This window comes from Narcine bancroftii, chromosome 6, assembly GCF_036971445.1.
Source record: "Narcine bancroftii isolate sNarBan1 chromosome 6, sNarBan1.hap1, whole genome shotgun sequence".
In the NCBI taxonomy this organism is placed as follows: domain Eukaryota; kingdom Metazoa; phylum Chordata; class Chondrichthyes; order Torpediniformes; family Narcinidae; genus Narcine; species Narcine bancroftii.
In genome coordinates, this window is record NC_091474.1 from 69,504,572 (window position 1) to 69,525,571 (window position 21,000).

General features: G+C 41.5%; 1 protein-coding gene across 1 annotated transcript in view; it reads left to right on the forward strand.

Moving 5' to 3' along the window:
• The window catches only part of LOC138736174 (CUB and sushi domain-containing protein 1-like), a 2,349,200-nt gene that overhangs the window by 1,988,487 nt on the left and 339,713 nt on the right, over nt 1-21,000 (forward strand). Inside the window, exon 43 of the mRNA XM_069885244.1 lies at nt 14,020-14,208. Within this exon, the coding sequence (XP_069741345.1) occupies nt 14,020-14,208 (189 nt within the window). The remainder of the gene's footprint in view (nt 1-14,019; nt 14,209-21,000) is intronic.

A 21,000-nucleotide genomic window follows, 5' to 3' on the forward strand; every position in this document is an offset into this window, starting at 1 on the left:
AAAGAAATAGGTCTATAAGACCCTGCTTTCAATGGGTCCCTATCTTCCTTAAGAATAACTAATAATTGCTTTAGAAAAAGAATCCAAAAAAGAATGAACCTCTGTTGCTTGTTTCAATACATCCATCAATAAAGGGATTAATAAATCCAGAAATTCTTTATAAAATTCAGAAGTAAAGCCATCATCCCCTGGAGACTTCCCACTATTTATAGATCGAAGAGCATCTATTACTTCTTTAGCAGTAAAAGGAGCATCCAAATCCCTAATATCCTCATCACTCAAAAAGGGTAAATCCAAATCAGTTAAAAAAAATTATCAATTTTAGCCTCATCCTCCAATACTTCAGAAGTATTAAATTTTTCATAAAACTTTTGAAACAAATCATTAATTTCTTGAGGTTTATATGTAATAATTGAATCATATCTAATAGCGTTTATTGTTCTAGAAGCTTGTTCCATGTTTAACTGCCAAGCTAATACTTTGAGCTCTTTCCCCAATTCATAATACCTTTGTCTTGTTCTCTGTAATAATTTCTCAAATTTATAAGTTTGTAATGAATTATATCATAACTTCATATTAACTAAATGTATTTTCTTAATTTCCATATAAATTTGCTGTACATTCTTTTCTAAAATCTCTATCTCCTTCTCCAATCTACTTAAGCTACATGTTGTTTCTTAATTTTATCAGTATAACTCACATAAGCTGCTCACATAAGCTGTTAAAGCATCCAATAAAACAAATTTACTATCAACTGAATAAATATTTATTTTCAAAAAACCCTTATAAAAATAAATTCAACATTTTTCAACCACAAAGAAGTAAATCTCCAATGATAAACATTATCATTGCTCTCCGAACCAGTACATGTTATTAATAACAAAGAATGATCAGACAAAATCCTGCTCTTTTATTCATGAATTATATTTAACTCAGGAAAAATTAAGGAAATATAATTTTATTTCTTCGGATTTATATTTTAGATGTCATAAGATGGTAGGTTCCTTTTTACACTCTACTTGGTCATGTGAGATGGTGAAATCTTTTTGGAATAAAATTAAGGAATTTCTAGAGTTATTTTGAAAGTGAAATTTTTATTAGATCCTGTCATGTTTTCATTGGGTAATATTAAGAGGATTCTTAGAAATGAAATTAAATAATTTCAAATCACTTTTTTGAGATTGGCATTAGCTGTGGCTAGAAAATGTTTGGCAATTACTTGGAAAAATGAGATTGATTTGAGTATTCAGAGATGACGTATCGAGTTGAGGTCTTGTATACCATTGGAAAAGATGACATATAATTTACGCGATAATTATTTCTTTTATCGTGAATCTTGGATCCCATATTTGGATTATATGGGGTTGAATTATTAAATCCCCTTTCCGCATGTTAGTGGTGTTGCTCCAACCATGATAATTAATTGACGAATTTTGATGTTATGTGATTTCCACTTTCATTTTTTTGGTGGGGGGGAGACTAGAGGGGGGTGGGTTGGGGTAGGTGGGTTAGGGAAGGGGGTGGGGAGTTGGAATGAGATTTGTTTTTAAAAATAAATCATGTTGTGGCGGTTGAAGGAGCTGAAGGAAATCACTGCCACCACACCGATGGTCGTTAATGACTGTTTTCATTCAAATTCAGTGCGTCCCTTTAAGGGCAGCAGAAGCTCAGTCACATTGTGACCTCATAATCACTGCCCAGGGTGCACTCTGAAAGAGAAACCTCTGACGATGCCATTTCCCCATGGCTGCCCCGCCACGTACCGATACAGGTGGGGTTGGTTCACCATGAGAATGTGCGCCACCACAATGTCTGTATTTTGTGCCTTTTCTAAGTTTTATTCATGAATTATATGTTTAACATATGCATTATGATTTAATAATAACATTTTAAAAAAAAAGAAAATCAAAGGTCCAAACATAAGATGTACTGTGCACTCTTACATTTCCCAGAGAAAATTCCTCAAATTGTTTAACATTATTTAACGGAGGCTTTACTATTGACTCAACTCATTTCCTCGCAGGTTATTAGAATTACCTTTCAACTAGAGATGAAAATAAAAAGCCTCAGTGTAACGAACTGATATTCACAGGGATTAAACTGGAGTGGAAGAACAGAGTGTGTCTGTCTCTGGACCCTCTGCTCTTTTGTGTGGAGATTCCATTGTGCTTGTCATTACATATAGCATCTTCAGTCAATACTTTATGTTCAGTTTTCTTTTTTTTTAAACTTTATTTAAGATTTTATAACATGAATAAAATATAGGATTGCATTTAAAAAAATTAAGAATAAAATAATAAAATTACAATACAATATCAGTAATCTAAATAAACTATACCCTCCCCAATAATTATTACACATTAATAACCCAACTCAAATTAGTCCAACCCCCCCTTTCCCCCCCAAAAATAAAGAGTGAAGAATTAATAAATTTAATAATATATATGAGAAAAAAAACGCACTTACAAAAAAAACATAACCGATTAAAATACTAACAAAAAAAAGTAATTAATACTAAGATATCAGACTTAAAAAACATATTTAAATCAAACTTAAATGCATATATTTAAAAAACGGACTTAAGATGAAACACTCAAACTTAATATAAAAAATTAGTAAAGTTAGTAACATTATCTATCAAAAATTCTTAAACAATAATCAATTCTTAAAAAAAAATTGTAGCATGAAAAAAAGATGAAAAAAATCTTTCTCTATAGAGGTAAACCTTCACCAAATATCAACTAACTTCACATCTATCATCATATTAGTCACATAAACCACCATCTTAAAACAAAATTCAAACCTCATTAAGCGTTGAACAATTCAATTTTAGTACTCTTCCACCATTTTTCCCTTTTACTCTTGAATAGTTATCCAATAAAAGCTCCAATACCACATTTAAATATCCCCAATCATTACGTTAAAATTCAGATATCCAAATAATAAAAACACATCTACAACGAAATCTATATCTTCAACAAATTGAGCATAAACCACAAACAAAATTCAAGCCTCATTAAGAATTGTACAATTCAATTTATAACTTTCACCATTATTCCCTTTGTTCTATAACTAAAATAGCAAAATAATATACACCAGAATTACCACTCCTTTCACCTTAAAGTTAAAGAAAAAATATTAAAAAAAACTTATCCATCCCATTCACATTTAAATTTCAGATATTCCTTATCTGCTGAATAAACTTTACAAAAAAAACCACATCAATTTTTTAGTTTTTTAAACAATCAAATACTTTCTTATGCTTTTTTTTATATTTAAACAAAAAAAAACCCCTTCACTCTTTAATCTAATAATACAAAAAAAAGGAAAAAAAAAAGGTAGGAGGTTAAAAATACCCCCTCCCGTCTAAACCACGCAATGCGGTAATTCCCAAAAAAAATGGGTGTGAGATAACTCACACGTAGCAGATGACTTTCAGGAAATAGTGCCTATCCAGTTCTCTCCCCCAACTCTCACTTCATCTTAAACTAACATCATTATTTAATATCCCTTTTTTTAAAAAAAAACATTTTAAAAAAAAGGACAACTCTTCTTTTAATCAGCTCCAACTGCCGAGTCACCATTACAACCATTCCTTCTTGGAGCACGGCTCTTTTCTTCCATCTCTTGTCTCCTTAGAGATCGCGGCGGACTATGTCTCTGTTGAAACTAAGTAATTGGCAGCTCTTGAGCAAATGCTATAGCTTCCTTTGGAGAATTAAAGAACTTTGGTTGGCAACCATCTTGAAAAACCTTCAAAACAGCTGGATATCTAAAGGTTGCCTTGTAACCTTTCTTCCACAACAACTCTTTAGCAGGATTGAATTCCCGTCATTGGAACATAACTTCTTGACTCAAATCCGCATAGAAGAAAACTCGATTATTTTGAAACATCAAGGGTGATTTTCTCTGTTGTGCATTTCTAATAGCCACTCGTAAAATTATTTCTCTGTCGTAATAATTCAAGCAACGAACCAAAACAGGTCTTGGACTTTGACCTGAAATAGGTCTTCTACGCAAGGCTCTGTGAGCACGTTCCAGTATTATACCTTCCGGGAAATGTTCTTGACCCAGCACCTGCGGAATCCATTCAGTAAAAAATTTTCTTGGGTCTGGTCTCTCCATACCTTCCGGCAAACCAATAATCTTTATATTGTTCCGTCTGGATTGGTTTTCCAAATAATCAATCTTTTTCACCAAATTTTTATTTTGTGTTTTTGTAAGTCTTCGACCATTTTGGTCACATCAAAAACTTGATCCCGTATTTTGTCTATATCTTCTTCACACGAATTAAATTTATTTCTCACTTCAAGCTTAAAAGCTCCAAACTCAGCCATCTGTTGAGAATGTATTTTCACCAAAATATTAAACCTAGTACCAAGTTCAGTCATAATCTTGGATAATCCCTGCATTGTATAAGATAATTTAGAATCAAGATTCACAAAAATCTTTTCAATTGGAAGAGATTTTGGCTCAACAGATTCCTGCTTCTTCTCCAAAGGATCTTCTATTCTTTCCTTCATTCTGGTTGCCTTCCTTGTAGTATGACTGCGTGTGGAAACCCCAGCCACAGCCTCTTGGAGGACGCTGGCCGGGGTTTTCCCCAGTCCATAATGTATTAAATTCTCCCAGTACATCAAGATGTTTCGGTTCTTGTATCTCAAGAGATGCAGTTTGCAGCGCCACCTCTCCAGATGACAAATGCCTTTGAGTAACTCTTTGTTCTAAAGGCTGTTTGGCGCCCTCTTTAGGGGGCTCTACCGATGTAACATAAAGCTCTACATCCGAACACTATACCTCTCTCCTGGGATCCATTTCATGCTGAGTCCTGGTGTCTTTCCTGTAGGTAGGCTCCAAAACTTGAACTTTTGGAAAATGTAGTTTTTTGATGATCTGTTGTCGTTTTTTTTTTCTCTTTTCCATCAATTGTACCATCATAAGTTAAATTAACAGCACTGAAATTATCTAAACTTTTAAAGAATTTTAACGGGCATTTCTAGACAAAACAATAAGATAGAGTCAGGAGAGGACTGGAAGGCACGTCTGATCCTTACGCCATCTTGCCACGCCCCCCTTCAGTTTGCTTTTAACTATAGAATATTTCCATGGAAAAACATTATCTTATAATGCTGCAGCAAACGGAATTCAATATCTTTCCAGCAGTGAATTAATAAGGAGGAAAGCTGTGTGGGATGCAAAGATTAGTGCAAAATAAATATTTGCTTCCAAAGGGTTTGATTTGGACCGTGGGAGATGAATTCATCATGGCAAGTGCACCCACATGGAAACAAATTACACCCACTCACTCGTTGATGTGCACTGAGAAATGTAACTCTCTATCTTTTCTCTTCCTTCCTTCCATATTGAATTCGCTCCATTTCAAGAGTGTGTTTATGATTTTATTTTCTTGACCCCACCCCACCACCCCCCCTCCCAATACTGAAGACTTCAACAGTCATGTTGGAAACTCATGAATTGCAATCCATTTTGAGAAAATAGCAAGGGTCCTGTGGCCAGGCTACTGGACATGATGAAATAACCACGCAAGGTGTTTCTTCAGTGAATCAAACTGATTTACTGTTCAAAATGTGCACAACCTTTTAAAAGCCCGGATTATGCACACAACACATGTTGACATCATCACGCACTGACATCACATAGCCGGTTCGATGCTTTCTGGGTGTTACAGTGCTGCCATAGCACCGCTACACATCCACCTCCCCCCCCCCCCCATCCCCCCAGAACTGGCAGAAAGGTTTGTCTGCCTTTTAGGTGGTTGACCTCTGTGACGGACAGTTGGCTGCTGCAGTGGGGAAGAAAGACTGTGGCTTTCCTCTAATGACCAAAAAGCAGGTTGACCTAATTTTGTCTGTGTATCTTATAAGGTTCTTTGTAAGGCATCTGGAAAGGTTGACCAAGTGTTCCCCTAGGACAAAGATATATTCACAGTTTTTGAGGTCCTCAGGCTCGAAGGAAGAGTGTTATCCATGCAAAGATAGTGGTATAGGGGTCAATTTTCCTATGGTCTCCCTTATTCTGGTTAACAGTTCCTTAGAATCATTGCTGGAGTTGGAATGGTAGGGGATGAACTCCCCTGGGACCACCAATGGTGCGCCATACACGAGCTCCGCAGATGAAGCTTGGAGATCCTCCTTTGGAGTCATTCTAATGCCCAATAATATCCAGGGTAGCTCATCAGCCCAGTTTGGGCCCTCTAACCGAGCCATCAAGGCTGACGTGAGATATCGATGAATTAACCATTCCATTAACCTGGGGATGACAGGCATTCGTATGATGAATTGTTGTACCAATCAAGCGAGACAAGGCTGTCCACGTTGAGGAAGTAAATTGAGGTCCTCTATCTGAAATAACATGCACCGGTAAACCAAAACAAGACACACAGGAACTGAGGAACACCCAAGCACAAGTGTCTGCAGTAGCATCGAACCATCAGGTAAACCTGTCTATTCCTGTAAAAAGATAACAGTATTCTCTTGAAACAGGAAGCGGATGAACAATGTCCATGTGGATATTACCAAAATGCCGAGTAACTGCCGGGAAGAACTGCAGTGGTCCCTTAGTATGCCGCTGAACTTTTGCTTTCTGGCAGGCATTCGTGTAATTTTTTTTTTAAGACCATGCCTCACGAATCTGTCGGAAACCATATGAATGGTCGATGCAATCAATATATGTGAGAGACCATGGACAGAGTCGAATACTCAACATTTCCATGATGCTGGAACTATTGGGTGTGGATGTCCTGTTGATATATCACAGAGGAGTAGTTTGCCATTAACTCCAAACTGGACATCCTTCAATTGCAGATTCATGATTGCAGTCCGATAAACATTCATCTCATGGTCATGTTCTTGGGCCGCAGACAAAGCTGTGTAGTCAATACTTCAATCTACAGACGAAACCTCGAGTGGAGCAGAACAGGATAGTGCATCAACTACTACATTGTCTTTTCCAGAAATATGTACTCTTTTTGTGGAAAATTCTGGAACGAATGATAATTGTTATTGTTGTCACACTGACCAGGGCTCTGCGAACTTGGAAAACGCAAATGTTAAGGGCTTGTGGTCGGTGTACATAGTAAAATTCCTGCCCTCCAAAAAATAATGGAAATGTCGAATAGTCAAGTAAATGGCCAAAAGCTCCTTATCAAAAGCATTGTATTTCATCCCTGGTTCACGAAGATGGTGGCTGAAGCATGGTAACAGTTTCCATTACCCATTCACATATTGATGACGTGGAACTCAAATGGCCATACTGGAAGTGTCTGTATAAAGGGCAGTGGCTGCATTTAAAACTGGGGAGCTGAGCAGAGTGGCACGAGTCAGCAAATCGTTCATCTTCAAGAAGGTGCTGTTTACTTATTCAGTCCAATGGATAGATTTTGCATTACTAGGCAGTAAATCAAAAGGAGACTTCGTGATCTGAGCTGCTCCCAGAAGAAACCAACGATTAAAAAAAAATCACCATTCCCAAGAATTTTTGTAGACTTTTAACGATAGCAGGTCTTGAGTATTTGGTAATGGGCTCAATTCTGGACGGTAGTGGGGTCACGCACTCTGGAGTAATTCTATCCCCCCAAAAAATCTACTGTTTCTTGTCCAAAAATGCATTTATCTGGATTGATGGTCATTCAAAATTCTTGAAAATGGATAAAAAGTGTACAGACATGTTCTAAATGTTCTGCCTTGGTCCCACTGGCCACTAAAATGTCATCAAGGTCCTAAAGCATCCAACTCCCACTGAAATGATTGAGCAGCATTCTTTAATCTGAATGGGATTCGTAAAAATTTGAACAACCCAACTGGGGCAATTATTGCTGTTTTTTGAATGTCTATTTGCTCTACTGGTACTTGATGATGGCCACACACTGTCTATTTTGGAGAACATCTTCGCGCCATGCAAATTATCCGAGAAATCCTGACTATGAGGTGTCGGATAACGATCCGGGATGGTGGCATCGTTAAGCCACCTGTAATCTCCAATGGTCACCAACCTCCATTGTATATTGGGTCCATATATAATGGGGATTCCCAGGGACTGTCAGACCTATGGATTATATGTCGTTCCTCCATCTTGCCAAACTCGTCCTTAGCTAAATGCAGCTTCTCTGGAGGTAAATGATGCACATTAACATGGATAGGAGGGCCCTTTGTACAAATGCGATGAGTAACATGGGGCTTTGTAGTGGAGGCAGAAAATTGTAGAGTAGTAATTTCATGGAAATCATCTAACAGGTTGGAGAATTAATCCACTGGTCTACTTAATGTCTGAAGGCACATAGCAGGGGAATAGTCTGAAAAGTAGTTCTGTCTATTAGCCGGCGCCATTTTAAGTCGATGAGGAATGAATGAGCCCGAAGAAAATCTGCACCAAGTAAAGGTTGGGAAACTGCTGTTATAATGAATGGCCAAGTGTAGAGATGATTCTCCAACTTGACATTCATCTTCCTGGTGCAGAAATTCGGAAGGTTGGAACTGTTAACTGTTCATAGTTGCAGGTCCGGGGTAGGATGGCAAAACCAGTGGGTGGAAATACATGAACTTTTGAACTTGTGTCCACACAAAATTTTCACTGAGACAACTGGTCCCATACATACGGGTTGCGGGTTTCTCCCCTACTGCCGCAGCCCTGACTGGCGGTTGGTCTGAGCATTTCCCGCAAAAAAGCAGGGTGGAAGGCAATTGCTGGCATTTGCCTGTGATAATAACACCAGGACGAGGTGTCCACAGGCTGCTTGCCCATTTTGAGGCATCGTTTGTTTGTAGGTGGTGCTGTGTTAAGAGCACTAGAGTGTGACACGGGATCAAGAGTAGAGCGGACTTGTTTTTCCTTGCTGTACCTTTTAGCCAGCTATAGAACATCTGCTTCTGCTGCTATAGCCCTTGGGTCTTCAAATTAACACTTGAATAAGAACCTAATATCATTTGGCATTTGCTCTAAAAAGAGCTGCTGGATAGCACATTGGGACTTTCACCAGATGCCAGGAACAGCATTTTGTCCATTAGTTCTGAAGGGGTGTGGACTCCCAGCCCCTCGAGATATAGTAGTTTGGCTGCCCATTCCCTATGAGACATAGCATATACCCGCAATGAAAGTGCTTTCAAAGCATTATACTTACTGAAAAGTGGTGGATTCCATAGGAAGTTGCCAACCCTCTCAAAGACAGCCTGGTCCAGGGCACTGACGAGTTGGTGTCCAACTAGACTTTGTGAAGGTAAAATTATGCTTCAGCCTGTTGGAAATCACAGTTCAGGCTCAGCCGTCCAGAAAGGTGGCAGCTTCACAGGGATGGCTGCAGAGTCCACGTTTGTCCAAAAATACATTTTTGGACTCATTGGCGTCACCAATTGTGGCCTCTGGAATCGCAGTGGACACAACGAAATAACCACACAAGGCATTTTTAGAGTGAATCAAATGGATATACTGTTCAGAATGTGTGCAACCGTTTAAAAGCCCAAATCACGCGGCCGACACTTGTTGACGTCATCACGCACTGATGACACATAGCCGGTTCGATGCCTTCTGGAAGTTGTTGTGCCGCCATAGTGCCGTGACAGTCCCATTGAACAAAAATGTACAATGGCAGAGTGGGATCTTGCATGTCTGCATCCAAAGGTTTTTATTGAAATGTGGAGATAAATTCATCTGGAAAGTCCTGGTTAGTGCACCAACATTGAACTGTTTAAATGCAAGGAGGTTACATGTATTTAACGGTGGGGAGACTACACTTGTTTAACTGTGGGACGTCGGTGTGTCTTTCATTGCAGGGAAGTGATGTTTGTTTAATTGTGGGGAGACAGCACTGTTCAGCTGTGGGGTTTGACACCAGTTTAACAGTGGCAATTTGGAAGCTATTTGAATCTCGATGTAAATGTTGAATAACCATGGACAGTCGTTGCCTTTTAATCGCAGGAACTTCGAATGCACTGCATGGAGATTAATCCTATACAGGCACTAAAGTTAAGTCTGCAAATGCTGGGGTCAAGTGTCCAGCATATTGCTTTGTCATACTCTGTCGATACCCCTCATAATTTTGTAAACCTCTATCAAATTTCCCCTCATTCTTCTATGCTCCAAGAAATAAAGTCCCTATTTAATCTTTCCCTGTAACTCAACTCCAGAAGACCCAGCAACATCCTATTAAATCTTCTCTGCACTCCTTCAATCTTACTGATATCCTTCCTGTAGTTTGACGACCAGAACTGCACACAATACTCCAAATTGGGCCTCACTAATGTCTTATACAACTTCACCATAACATCGCAATACTTTGATTTATGAAGGCCAAGATGCTAAAAGCTTTCTTCACAATCCTGTCCACCTTTGGTGCCACTTCCAGAGAGTTATGTACAGGTTATCCCTTTATCTGTAATTCCAATATATTTTCAGGTGTTCCAGAGAAAGCGAAGAGAGAACACGACTTGGGTGGCGATTGGGGAGGGAGAGTGCAGAAAACATGACTCAAGCAGGTGAGCAGGGTTAGAGTGAGGGGAGAACACGTTCTGAAGAGCATGGAGGCCCAGCAGGGGTGTCAGAGCCCATTGAACTGCTGGGGCTAGAAGGTGAAGGGACCCGGGTGATGAGCTCCACGGCTCAGGAGGAAGAAGGAGAGAAGTGAGTTGGCGCCAATGAGAGAAGCTGAAGGGACCTGGGGAGTGGCCAAGCCTGAGTAGCAGCAAGAGCCAGGCCTGAGGGAGGAGCAAGTGATCAATGGTCGTCTTTGTTACCCATAATCCCCCATGCAGCTGGAACTGCTCTGTGTTTCCCAGAGTGGTTCTAGCTATGTGAGGGATAATGGATAATGAAGACTGCCATTGCACATTGAATCGGCTTCAATGCAGCGTCACTCCAGAAAAATGGTTTGATTTGCGCGAATCTGTACCGCTGTCATTTTAATATCATAATCTGGAATAATCCGAATACCGAGAAGTCTCTGGTCCCAAAGATCTCGGATAAAAGGATCTGTGTTCCCAGTTTACTATGTCTGTCCTACCTTGGTTTGTCCTTCCAAAATGCAACACCTCACACTTGTCTGCATTAAATTCCATCTGCCATTTTCTGGCCCATTTTTCCAGTTGGTCTAAATCCCTCTACAAGCTTTGAAAACCTCCCTCGCTGTCCACAACACCTCCAATCTTAGTGTCATCAGCAAACTTGCTGATCCAGTTTACCACATTATCATCCAGATCATTGATATAGACAACAAACAACGATGGTCCCAACACCAATCCCTGTGGCACACCACTACTCACAGGCCTCCAGTCTGAGAAGCAATTGTCCACTACCACTTCTCCCATTCAGCCAATTTTGAATCCAGTTTAAACCTCCCCTGGTGTCTTAACCTTCTGAATTAACCACCCACGTGGAGATCTTACTAAAGTCCATGGAGATAACATCCACAGTCTTTCCTTCATCTACTTTCTTGGCAATCTCCTTGAAAATCTCTAAGATTCATTAAGCATAACCTACCTTGCTCAAAGCCATGTTGACTATCCTTGTGCCCAATTCCAGTTTTACACCATGGAATGATGGAATGACACAGAAACAGAACCTTCGACCCATCTAGTCTGTTCCGAAGTCTTATTCTGCCCTGTCTCATTGACCTGCACCCGGACCACGTTCCTCCCTACCTCTCCCATCAATGTAACTATCCAATTTTTTCATAAATGACAAAATCAAAACCACATTCACAGCTTCAGCTGGCAGCTCATTTGCCAATCTCACCACTCTCTGCAGGAAGAATGTTTCATTTAAACATTCACCTTTCTCCCATGTCCTCTAGTTTTTGTCTTACCTGACCTCAGTGGAATAGACGTGCTTGTATTTACTCTATCTCTGCCGCTCATATTTTTGTAAACGTCTATCAAATATACCATGCTTCTACCATGCTTCTTCCATGCTCCAGGGAATAATGTTTTAACCTGTTTAATCTTTCTCTATAACTCAGTTCCTCAAGTCTAAGCAACATCATTGCAAGTGGGTTATTAGTTCCACCTGCGCTGTTTGCAAGGAGTTTGTATGTTCTCCCTGTGTCTGCGTGGGTTTTCCCTGGGAACTCTGGTTTTCTCCCACCATTTGAAACGCACCAGGGGCTGTAGGTTAATTGGGTATAAATTTGACAGCATGAACTCATGGGCTGAAATACCGTGCTGTATGCCTAAATTTAAAATATGTGCAGACCAATTAACAGAGATCCTTATGGACATCTTCAACACATAATTGTAGTAGTTCAAGATCCCCAGAAGTTTCAAGACAGCCACCATCATCCTGTTAACAGTAACAGGCCTCAGTGACTACTGCCCATTGGCACTGACCTCCGCCATTATGTAATGTTTTGAGTTTCTGGTATCAAACCGCACCTCCCCGAGACACTAAACCCATTTCAATTCACCTACAGATGGAACTGTTCAACTGATGATGCCATAGCGTTATCCTTCCTTTCTGTCCTAATCCACCTGTAGAATGATGCCTCATTCACCAGGCTGTTCGTTGACTTCAGCTCACCGTTTAATACTATCATTCCCCAGAGGCCGGTGGAGAAGCTGTCCTCGCTGGGACTCAACACCCGCCTCTGTAACTGTCCGTATTAGTGGGCAGCAGAGCGCTGAGCACTGGTTCATCTCGGGCTATGTGCTCAGCCAGCTCTTGTTCATGCTACTGACCCACCACTGCAACACCAGAGCCAGTTCCAACAGCGTCTTGTAAAATGGTGCGAGAATAACAACCCAAGTCTCCACGTGCACAAGACAAAGGAGATGATTGTGGACTTCAGGAAGACCCGTCCAGGGATGACCACCGTCCACTGCATGTTAATAGCTCAGTAGCGGAGTGGGTAGAGAGCACCAAGTTCATTGGAGTCCACTTATGAAGTGAACTATCCTGGACACACAACATCTCCTCACTTGTCAGGAAGAGACAACACTGACTGCACTTCCTCCCAAGGCTGAGACAGGTAAGGCTACTAGCCACTATTCTATCAATGTTCGACAGGAGCTCTATTGAGCCAACCTGGACGGCTGCATCACAGTGTGGTACAATTGCTGCTGAACATGGGATCAGATGTCAATCCACAGGACCATAAAAGTAGCAAAGAGGATCACTGGAGTCTCCCTCCCCCTCCCCCCAACCCCGTCAAATGTGATTTACCAGGATTGTTGTTTATAGAGGGCTCGTAAAATTAGTGACGGCCCCTACTCACAGCATCTTTCAGCTACTCTTGTAGGGAAAAGGGATACAGAGTATTAGAGGCAGTGAGGAACAGCTTCCCCCCGTGGGCAGTGAACTCACTGAATGATTGATGAGTGTGTTTTTGCGCTGTTTACTGAGGAACGCTGTTTCGGTGGTTTGTACTGGTACAATTGGATGATAGATAAATAAATGAATGAACAATATCTCATGTCTCAGTCAATATAATTCAGCACTGTTCCACAAGAGCAATGCTGCAAATCTGAGGTCATTGGAACCTGCTCCCATGGCAAATATAAATCACAATTAAAAAGAATGATGAACTGCTTTCTGAACAATCTCCCATCACAATGGCAATTTGCCTTAAAGTAAATTAGACAAACATGGTCTTATTGGTAAAAGGACTGGTTTCAGCAAATAAAATATTTCCACTTACCTTTTGCACTTCATTATTTTGTTCTTCTCTTCCACTGTTAAATGTTTGCGCCCATGAGGAGGTTAGAAACCCTCTTTTCATTTGTCAGATTCCTTGGGAATCTAATGAAATGGATTGAGACCATCATGTACAACAGGCTTCGATGGATTGATTTCCAGGAAATGATTGATAAGACTCTAGATCAACAATGGTGCCTTTGCAACTATTTTTTTTAAAAAGTGACTTTGACAATGACCATTCTTTTTCCCTTCATATCCAGGTAGAAGAGCTCGAAGTTTCATCATGGATAACCCTTGGATTCCCACAGACTCTTGCATCACCATCCCAGAGAATTGTCTCCATGCACACAATATTTATTCCCTGCCTATGCTTTCTTGCAGCTTATGAGCTACAAAACTGTCCAGACCCTACTCCGTTTCAAAATGGCTTTGTCATCAGTTCCGGATTTAGTGTTGGACAGTCGATATCGTTTGAATGTTACCCTGGTTACGTGCTGATTGGACAGCAAGTTCTCACTTGCCATCATGGAATCAATAGGAACTGGAACTATCCATTCCCAGCATGTGAAGGTATTTTATTTTCTTCGTCTGTTCTCTTCACTTTGTTATCCCATGCGTTGGTTTGCCTTGTGTCCTTCGGCCTCATCCCTCCCCACAAGATATCTTATGTTTCAAATAAGGAAGGTAAGCAGCTGACATGCTTCAATACCATTTTGGGTTTTTTATGCATTAAAGTTTGAAGCTGTTTGCTCTGCCTTCTCCAGAATGAGTAAATGTCTTCCATTGAGAACATACTCCGGATCCATGAGGAATCACAACATATGTTTTGCCCTTGCACTCCATTCCTTCAGTTTGTCCTCGGTTTGGCATTTTTCATCTGCTGGCTTTCAATGACCTCAGCACAGCAGAGAAGCCGGCAGTGTGCCTTGGTTCTCAGCACACCTCCCTTAGCCTATTAGACAGGGGATCTCTACACTCCCATCAGTGAGTCAGTGGGGCCAGTGGTCCACGGTCTTCAAATACAATGACATAGATGTTTCAGCTTTGAATTAAAATCCCATAAACATTTCACATGCATCCATCAGCAAGGGAAAGATGGAATGATGTCAAAGTTACTTACGTTTAGGTCTGATTCCTTCTATGTGAAGAAAACTCAAATGATCAGGGAAGTGCAATGCACAAAAGTGCTAGAGAAATTCAGTAGGTCATGCAGCATCTATCGGAAGTAAACGGCAACCAATATTTTCGGCAGTTGTCTGAACAAAAAGGTGGGAGAATGGAGGAGGTGGGAAGGTAGAAGAGGAAAAAGCTAAGAAGTGATGGGAGAGGATACTTCTCTGTATGGAGAGGTAAGGGAAGGTGGTGGGAAGCTGGAGAAAAGGAAACAGAGGGATAGGGAAAGAAAGAGATTCACAGGAGAGGTTTAATGTAAACTGAAGGTCAGAATTAATGCTGCTTGGTTGGAATCCATGGAATTCAGTGACAGAAGTGAAGAAGTGCTGCATCAGTGACCGTCCAACCACCCGCAGGGGTCAGGTCCGAAACGTCGGATGCCTTTCACTTCCTGCGAACACTGCATGACCTGCTGAGTTTCTCCAGCACTTTTATCCACTGTACAAGACCCCAGCCTCTTCAGATTTAAAAGGTTCACCACCTGGCTGTATCATGACTTGGTCTGGTAACTTGAATACCCAGGAATGCAGAAGGCAGCAGAAAGTGGCAAACCTAGCCAATTCCAACACCGGCAGCGACCTCCTGTCATTTGGATGCATCTTTGTGAGGCACTGCCTCGAGAGGACCGCCACCATCAGGAATCCCCATCACTGGTCACAACCTCTTCTCACTGTTTCCTTGATGCAGATGAATGCATTAACATACATGTGAATATTTATTTAAGTATACTTTTATTTGCTCTGTCCTTTTCTAACTTGGCATATTGTGATAAATTTAATACATATTATTGTTGTTGGGCCTTGCATAGCAGTAAGAATGTCAATGCATCTGTACTTGCACAATAAACTCTCATTACATATTAACACTGCAGAGAGGATAAGTTTGCAAGAGGGAGAAGGAGGCTAGCTGTCAGAAATCCTGAACATGCATTTTCAGGAAGATGGAGAATGGATGGAAATACTACAGTTGAGAGAAATTAGATTTATTCATGAACAAAACCAAAATCTAGCCCAATTAATCAAATGAATATTCAGCAGGTCAACCAGTATCTGCAGCAGTGAAATTAACATCTGAAGTCAATGACCCAAGGATAGTAGATACCAGAGGTTATAATGCAGGGAACGTACTAAAGGGATGGGCTCAAGGCTGATTCAGAGCCCAAAATGGTTTCACTATCAGGCTGATTGAACTGACGAAGAAACAGTGTGTGTCCTGATCCACTGGGTGTGAAAGCATGTTTTTAGCATGGGAAGAAATCCTCTACTTCCTCAGGAGTTTGCGGAGGAGCTAGTGGAGTTGTTCAAGTGAACCGGTACGGACTTGAAGGGCCGACATGGCCTGTTTCCATGCTGTAAACGGTTATATGGTAATCAGATACATGAACTGAAAGTGACAACAATGAAGACAACAGGTTCAGGCAAAAGATATTACCTTTTTAAAGAATTTATTCAGGATAGGTAGTAAATCATAGAAGGTGTCATTGCAAGTTCTTTAGCCAGAGGGTGGTGAATCTGTGGAATTTGTTGACATAGGTGAAAGGTAAAGGTTCCATTATTGTCATTTAGAATGTAACATACATGAAATTCTTTAACTTTGTCCACTGTAAGGCAGCTAGAGAGTCGCCACTTTGTCCAGCGCCCCTCACAGAAATGGGGCCCCAGCAAGGAACAAACTTGCAGCCCCTGGTTTACAAGGCCAATGCTCGACCCATTGGGCTATGGAGCCACTTTATAGTGGCCAAGTTATTGGGTGCATTTAAGGGAGAGGTTGATAGATTCTTGAATAGTCAGAGATTCGAAAGTTATGGGGAGAGGGCCAGGGAGAATGGATCAGCTCATGATTGAACGGCGGGGCAGACTTGATGGGCTGAATTAACCTTCCTGTTCCTATGGCTTAAATTTATAGTTGTTTGCATAGATACATTGTGGAGATGAAATGAAAGTCTGGTTTGCTGCAGCTTTCCAAATACATAAAGCACACAATATTCAACAACATGTAAGAGAGAGAAAAAGATAATAACAACATTACCGAAGAACTTGAGAAATTGGAGCAGCAGTCGGCCATCCAGCCTGTCGAGCCCACTCCGCGATTCAATGAGATCATGGCTAATCAGGCCAGGGACTCTGCTCCACCTACCCAACCTGTTTCCCCCACCATACAAAAATCTACCTCTGCCCTAAATATATTGATGTGAGGCTTCCTTGGGCAGAGAATTTTACAAATCCACTTGCAGGGAGAGCCGACATTAACATTTCTGAACTGAATCTACTCAACCAGTTCTTGAGGTCATGTCCCCAGTTTGAGTCTCGCCAACCAAGGGAAACAACTTGCCTGTCCCTATCTTATCTATCCTTTTCACGGGGTTATGATCCTCTCTCACTCCTCTATTCCAGCAAGTACAAGTCCCTGGAAGCTTAATCTCTCGCTGTAGGGTAACTTCCTCATCTTGGAAACTGGGTAATCCTCCTTTGACCACCCCGATAAAAGTTTGATGCTTTGCTTTATGTCCTCAGTTATCCAAGGCAACCTCTCCCTACCCTATCCGTCCTTGCTTTTAACTGGAATGTACTTATGTTGAGCACTGTGAAAAATGTTTGCAAGTCTTCCACTGTTCCTCAACTTTCCCGCCCTGTGTTCCCAGTCTACATCCACCATCTGCTCCCTCACCCCCCTGTTGTCTTCCTAGTTTATGCATTGATGTGTAGATTGAACCACGGGACCCTCCATTTGTAGGAGAAATTCAATCATTGTGAGATCACTCCTTCGGAGAGGCTCCCGCACTACAAAATCATCAATTTTACTTGTCTCAATGCACAGGACCAGATGTAAGATAGGATGTGGGTCCACTGACATATTGTTCGAGAAAGCTTTCATTGGATCATTCTGTGAACTCCTCCTCCAGACTGGCTTCATTGACTTGATTCTCCCAAACTATTCTTCTCCTTAAACCTTATATCAAATCTTACTACCACTCCACTCTCATCCTTAATTACAAGCACTATCCCACTTCCTTGCCTATCCTCTGTATTGCCTGATGCTCTTAGGATTTTTAATTCCCAATTATCTCCAACCATGTTTCTGTCATGGCTACTAAATCATACCCCTTTGTACTGGCTTGTGCCACAATTTCACTAGCCTTCTGTTGAATGCTAGGACATAAAGGGCCTTTATTTTCACTGTCCTTTTTTTAATATGGTAATCTTTGTGTCATTTACATTTGACTTTACTCCACACTTAATAATCTCTTCTCTAACTTTTGCTTTGCTCTCTGCATTGCTTCCTTCTCTCGCTTTCTGCCTGGATTCCCAAGCCTCTGCATATTAGTGGTTTTCAACCTTTTCCTTTCCCCTGATGTACCACCTTAAGTAATCCCTCTGCGGTAGGTGACCTGTGGTTAGTAAGGTGGTATGTAAGGGGAAAGAAAAAGTTTGAAAATCACTGTTTTAATCACCCCTCATTGACTCGTTATGTGCACGGTTTCAGAAGTCCAATGACATTTTTTCTCAAGCAAAATATTTCTGCAACAATTGGATCTAGAGCAGTGGTTCTCAACCCTTCCCCCCCCCCCCCCCACTCGCATTCTTCGGGCTGTGCATCCCATGGGATGACATTGGTTCCTTTCAGTCAGTTTGTGGGTTTTGATATGAGAATACCCCACTCCTCAGAAAGGAGCAGCGTGTACATGAATGGATTTAGGTGAGTAGGGGGATTGGACAGGTCCAGACCCACTCTCTCAACATCCCCTTCTGGATCCAGTGGCACAGTGAGGTCCAAGATGGCTGGGGGAGGTTCTGTTGCAGTGAATGGCCAGGCCATGGTTCAATGCAAGAGATGCCCTTTCCGCGCTTCATGGCAGGTGTTTGCTAGATGGCCATTGACCCTATGAGGGGGTTCGTCCACCTTTTGACATACATACCATTCACATCCCACCTTAAGTAATCCCTTACTAATCACAGAACACCTATGGCATAGGGATTACTTAAGATGAGATGTGAGTGACCACTCGTTTAAACCCTCCCCAACAGCACTTGTAAACAACCTCCCTTGTAAACTGATCCCAGCCCTGCCTAGGCGAAGATGATTCAGTATGACCTTCATGAGATTACTATCCTTGAGGTCCTCATTTTTAATCTCCCCATCCTGCTTTTTACTTCTTTTGTTGATAATGCATGCTTCGTAACGGCTGGCTGTTCACCCTCTCCCCTCAGAATACCTTGTAGCTACTGCCTTCCCTTGAAGAGCCACCTCCCCCGACAGTATCCAGAGTGATGTATTTGTTTTGGAGAGAGATGGCCACAGGGTCCTCCCGCCCTCCCTTCCAACCACCACTCAAGCTACTGATCACCTGCCCCCTCTCTGTCCTGAGGCCCTCAAACTCCCGACGCAACCTTCTCAGCATCAAGAATGCTCCAAAGCGAATTCACGTGCTGCTCTAGCACTGCCACACAGTCTGTTAGGAGCTGCAGCTGGATGCACTTCCTGCACACATAGTCATCAGGGATGCTGGCAGCCTCCCAGAGTTCCCACAATGGATGGATGGAACCTGACACGGGTCACACGACTGAAAACCTTGGACGAAAAAGACTCGACTGTCTTTAGAAGTTGTAAATGGGAAGAACTTTTCCATCCCATTCACTCAGAGTTGCTCACAGAAACCGAAGCCCACACATCGACGATCAACGGCAGCAACCCCTCTCACCACTGGATCACCCCTCTTCTCCAAACCCTTAGACATTCCTCCGAAACGAACCAGGGCTGCCTCCTCTTCCCCGACAGTGCCTCCTGTGGAGCACTGACCATCATGTAAAAAGAAGAGAAAAGAAACAGGTAATAATAAATATTTGCAGTTCATCAACAGGCAAAAAAAAAAAAATCCTTGCCTGAGTCTAAGCTCAACTGGTGAATTAAAACTTCATTCTGTATGCATCTTGTTATATATTGTAGTTCTTGGCAAGGCAAGCATTCATAGCCTGTTCCTAATTACCCTTGAGATCATTTTGTTTGGCATTTAATAGAATGAGCTACTTAAAATGGATAGAGGAAATCAATACATATTGATTGGATTACCAGGAATATGATGCTCCATGCTTTGCACCTTAATTTCACATACAGGCTTGCAAGTTCACTTTGCTGTGACTGCCGTCCTGCCCAGGGACATATTTGCAAAGGTTCCTTCAGCAAAACTCCCCATCTGAAGCCAACTGGCTCAAGGGAGCAGGAATAAAACCCGTGACCTTCATATCAAATGCTGCATTGTGCATTCCCAGTGTCATGAGGGATAGAGAAGGGAAAGGATTATATAAGCAATTGAATGGAAGATAGGTTAACATAACATTCTTGCACATCAATTTGCATTGAGGACCTGAGAATGCTGTGTTGTCGAATGACAATAAACTTGACTTAAATACCTGAAGCCCAGCAGGATTCTAGTCTGGAATCTTCCAAGTGAATGTGTTTTCATTTTAGTCAGCATTTCCAGTTTCAGATTCCCAAATCAACTTTGGGTCAAACAACAACAGTTTGGAAAAAAAAATCAACGCACGTTGTTGTCTTGGGAAGTCTTGCATTTGTCATTGGTGTTTGTGGCAGCACTGAGTGACTTCTTTGAGCACGTTCTCCCAACAGTGGTGCTAGACCAGGCGAGGCAGGTGCCTGACCCAGTGACAGTGAGGGGAGTGGGAGACTTCCCCAATGCGGGGTGCTGAGTGACTCGGAGAGCTTGGAGATCTCGGGGTTTCCACGTTGTTGCTGCTCTCACACTTTTAAATTTTGGGAGATCCAACCAAAGCCTCAGAAAGCAAGAGTGGTCCCCAGCAAGGACTAAAGGGTCTGTTTCTGTGCTGCATGAGTCTGAATGTATCTGACAAGTGAAGGAGAGTGATAACTTTGTCTTGTGGTTTAAACTTTTCAGCAATATTGATTTATATAAGTATTTAATACTTTGCAAGCTTTATAGCTTAGACAAATAAATACCTCTTTTGATGGATCTGCATGTGGCCCAGGTAGAGCTCTCATTATTTTCATTTAGTTTTGATCAATCATTTTGGGAAGGCAGTAAAGAACTTTCAAAGTTACTATCGAGTTAAAATTTTTGGCAGCTTCAGGCTTTGCTCAGGGATATTAGAGGAGGTGACGCGTTTACAACTGTAGATTTTGGACCTGTTGGGCTGCATCTGCTTCTGAGAAGCA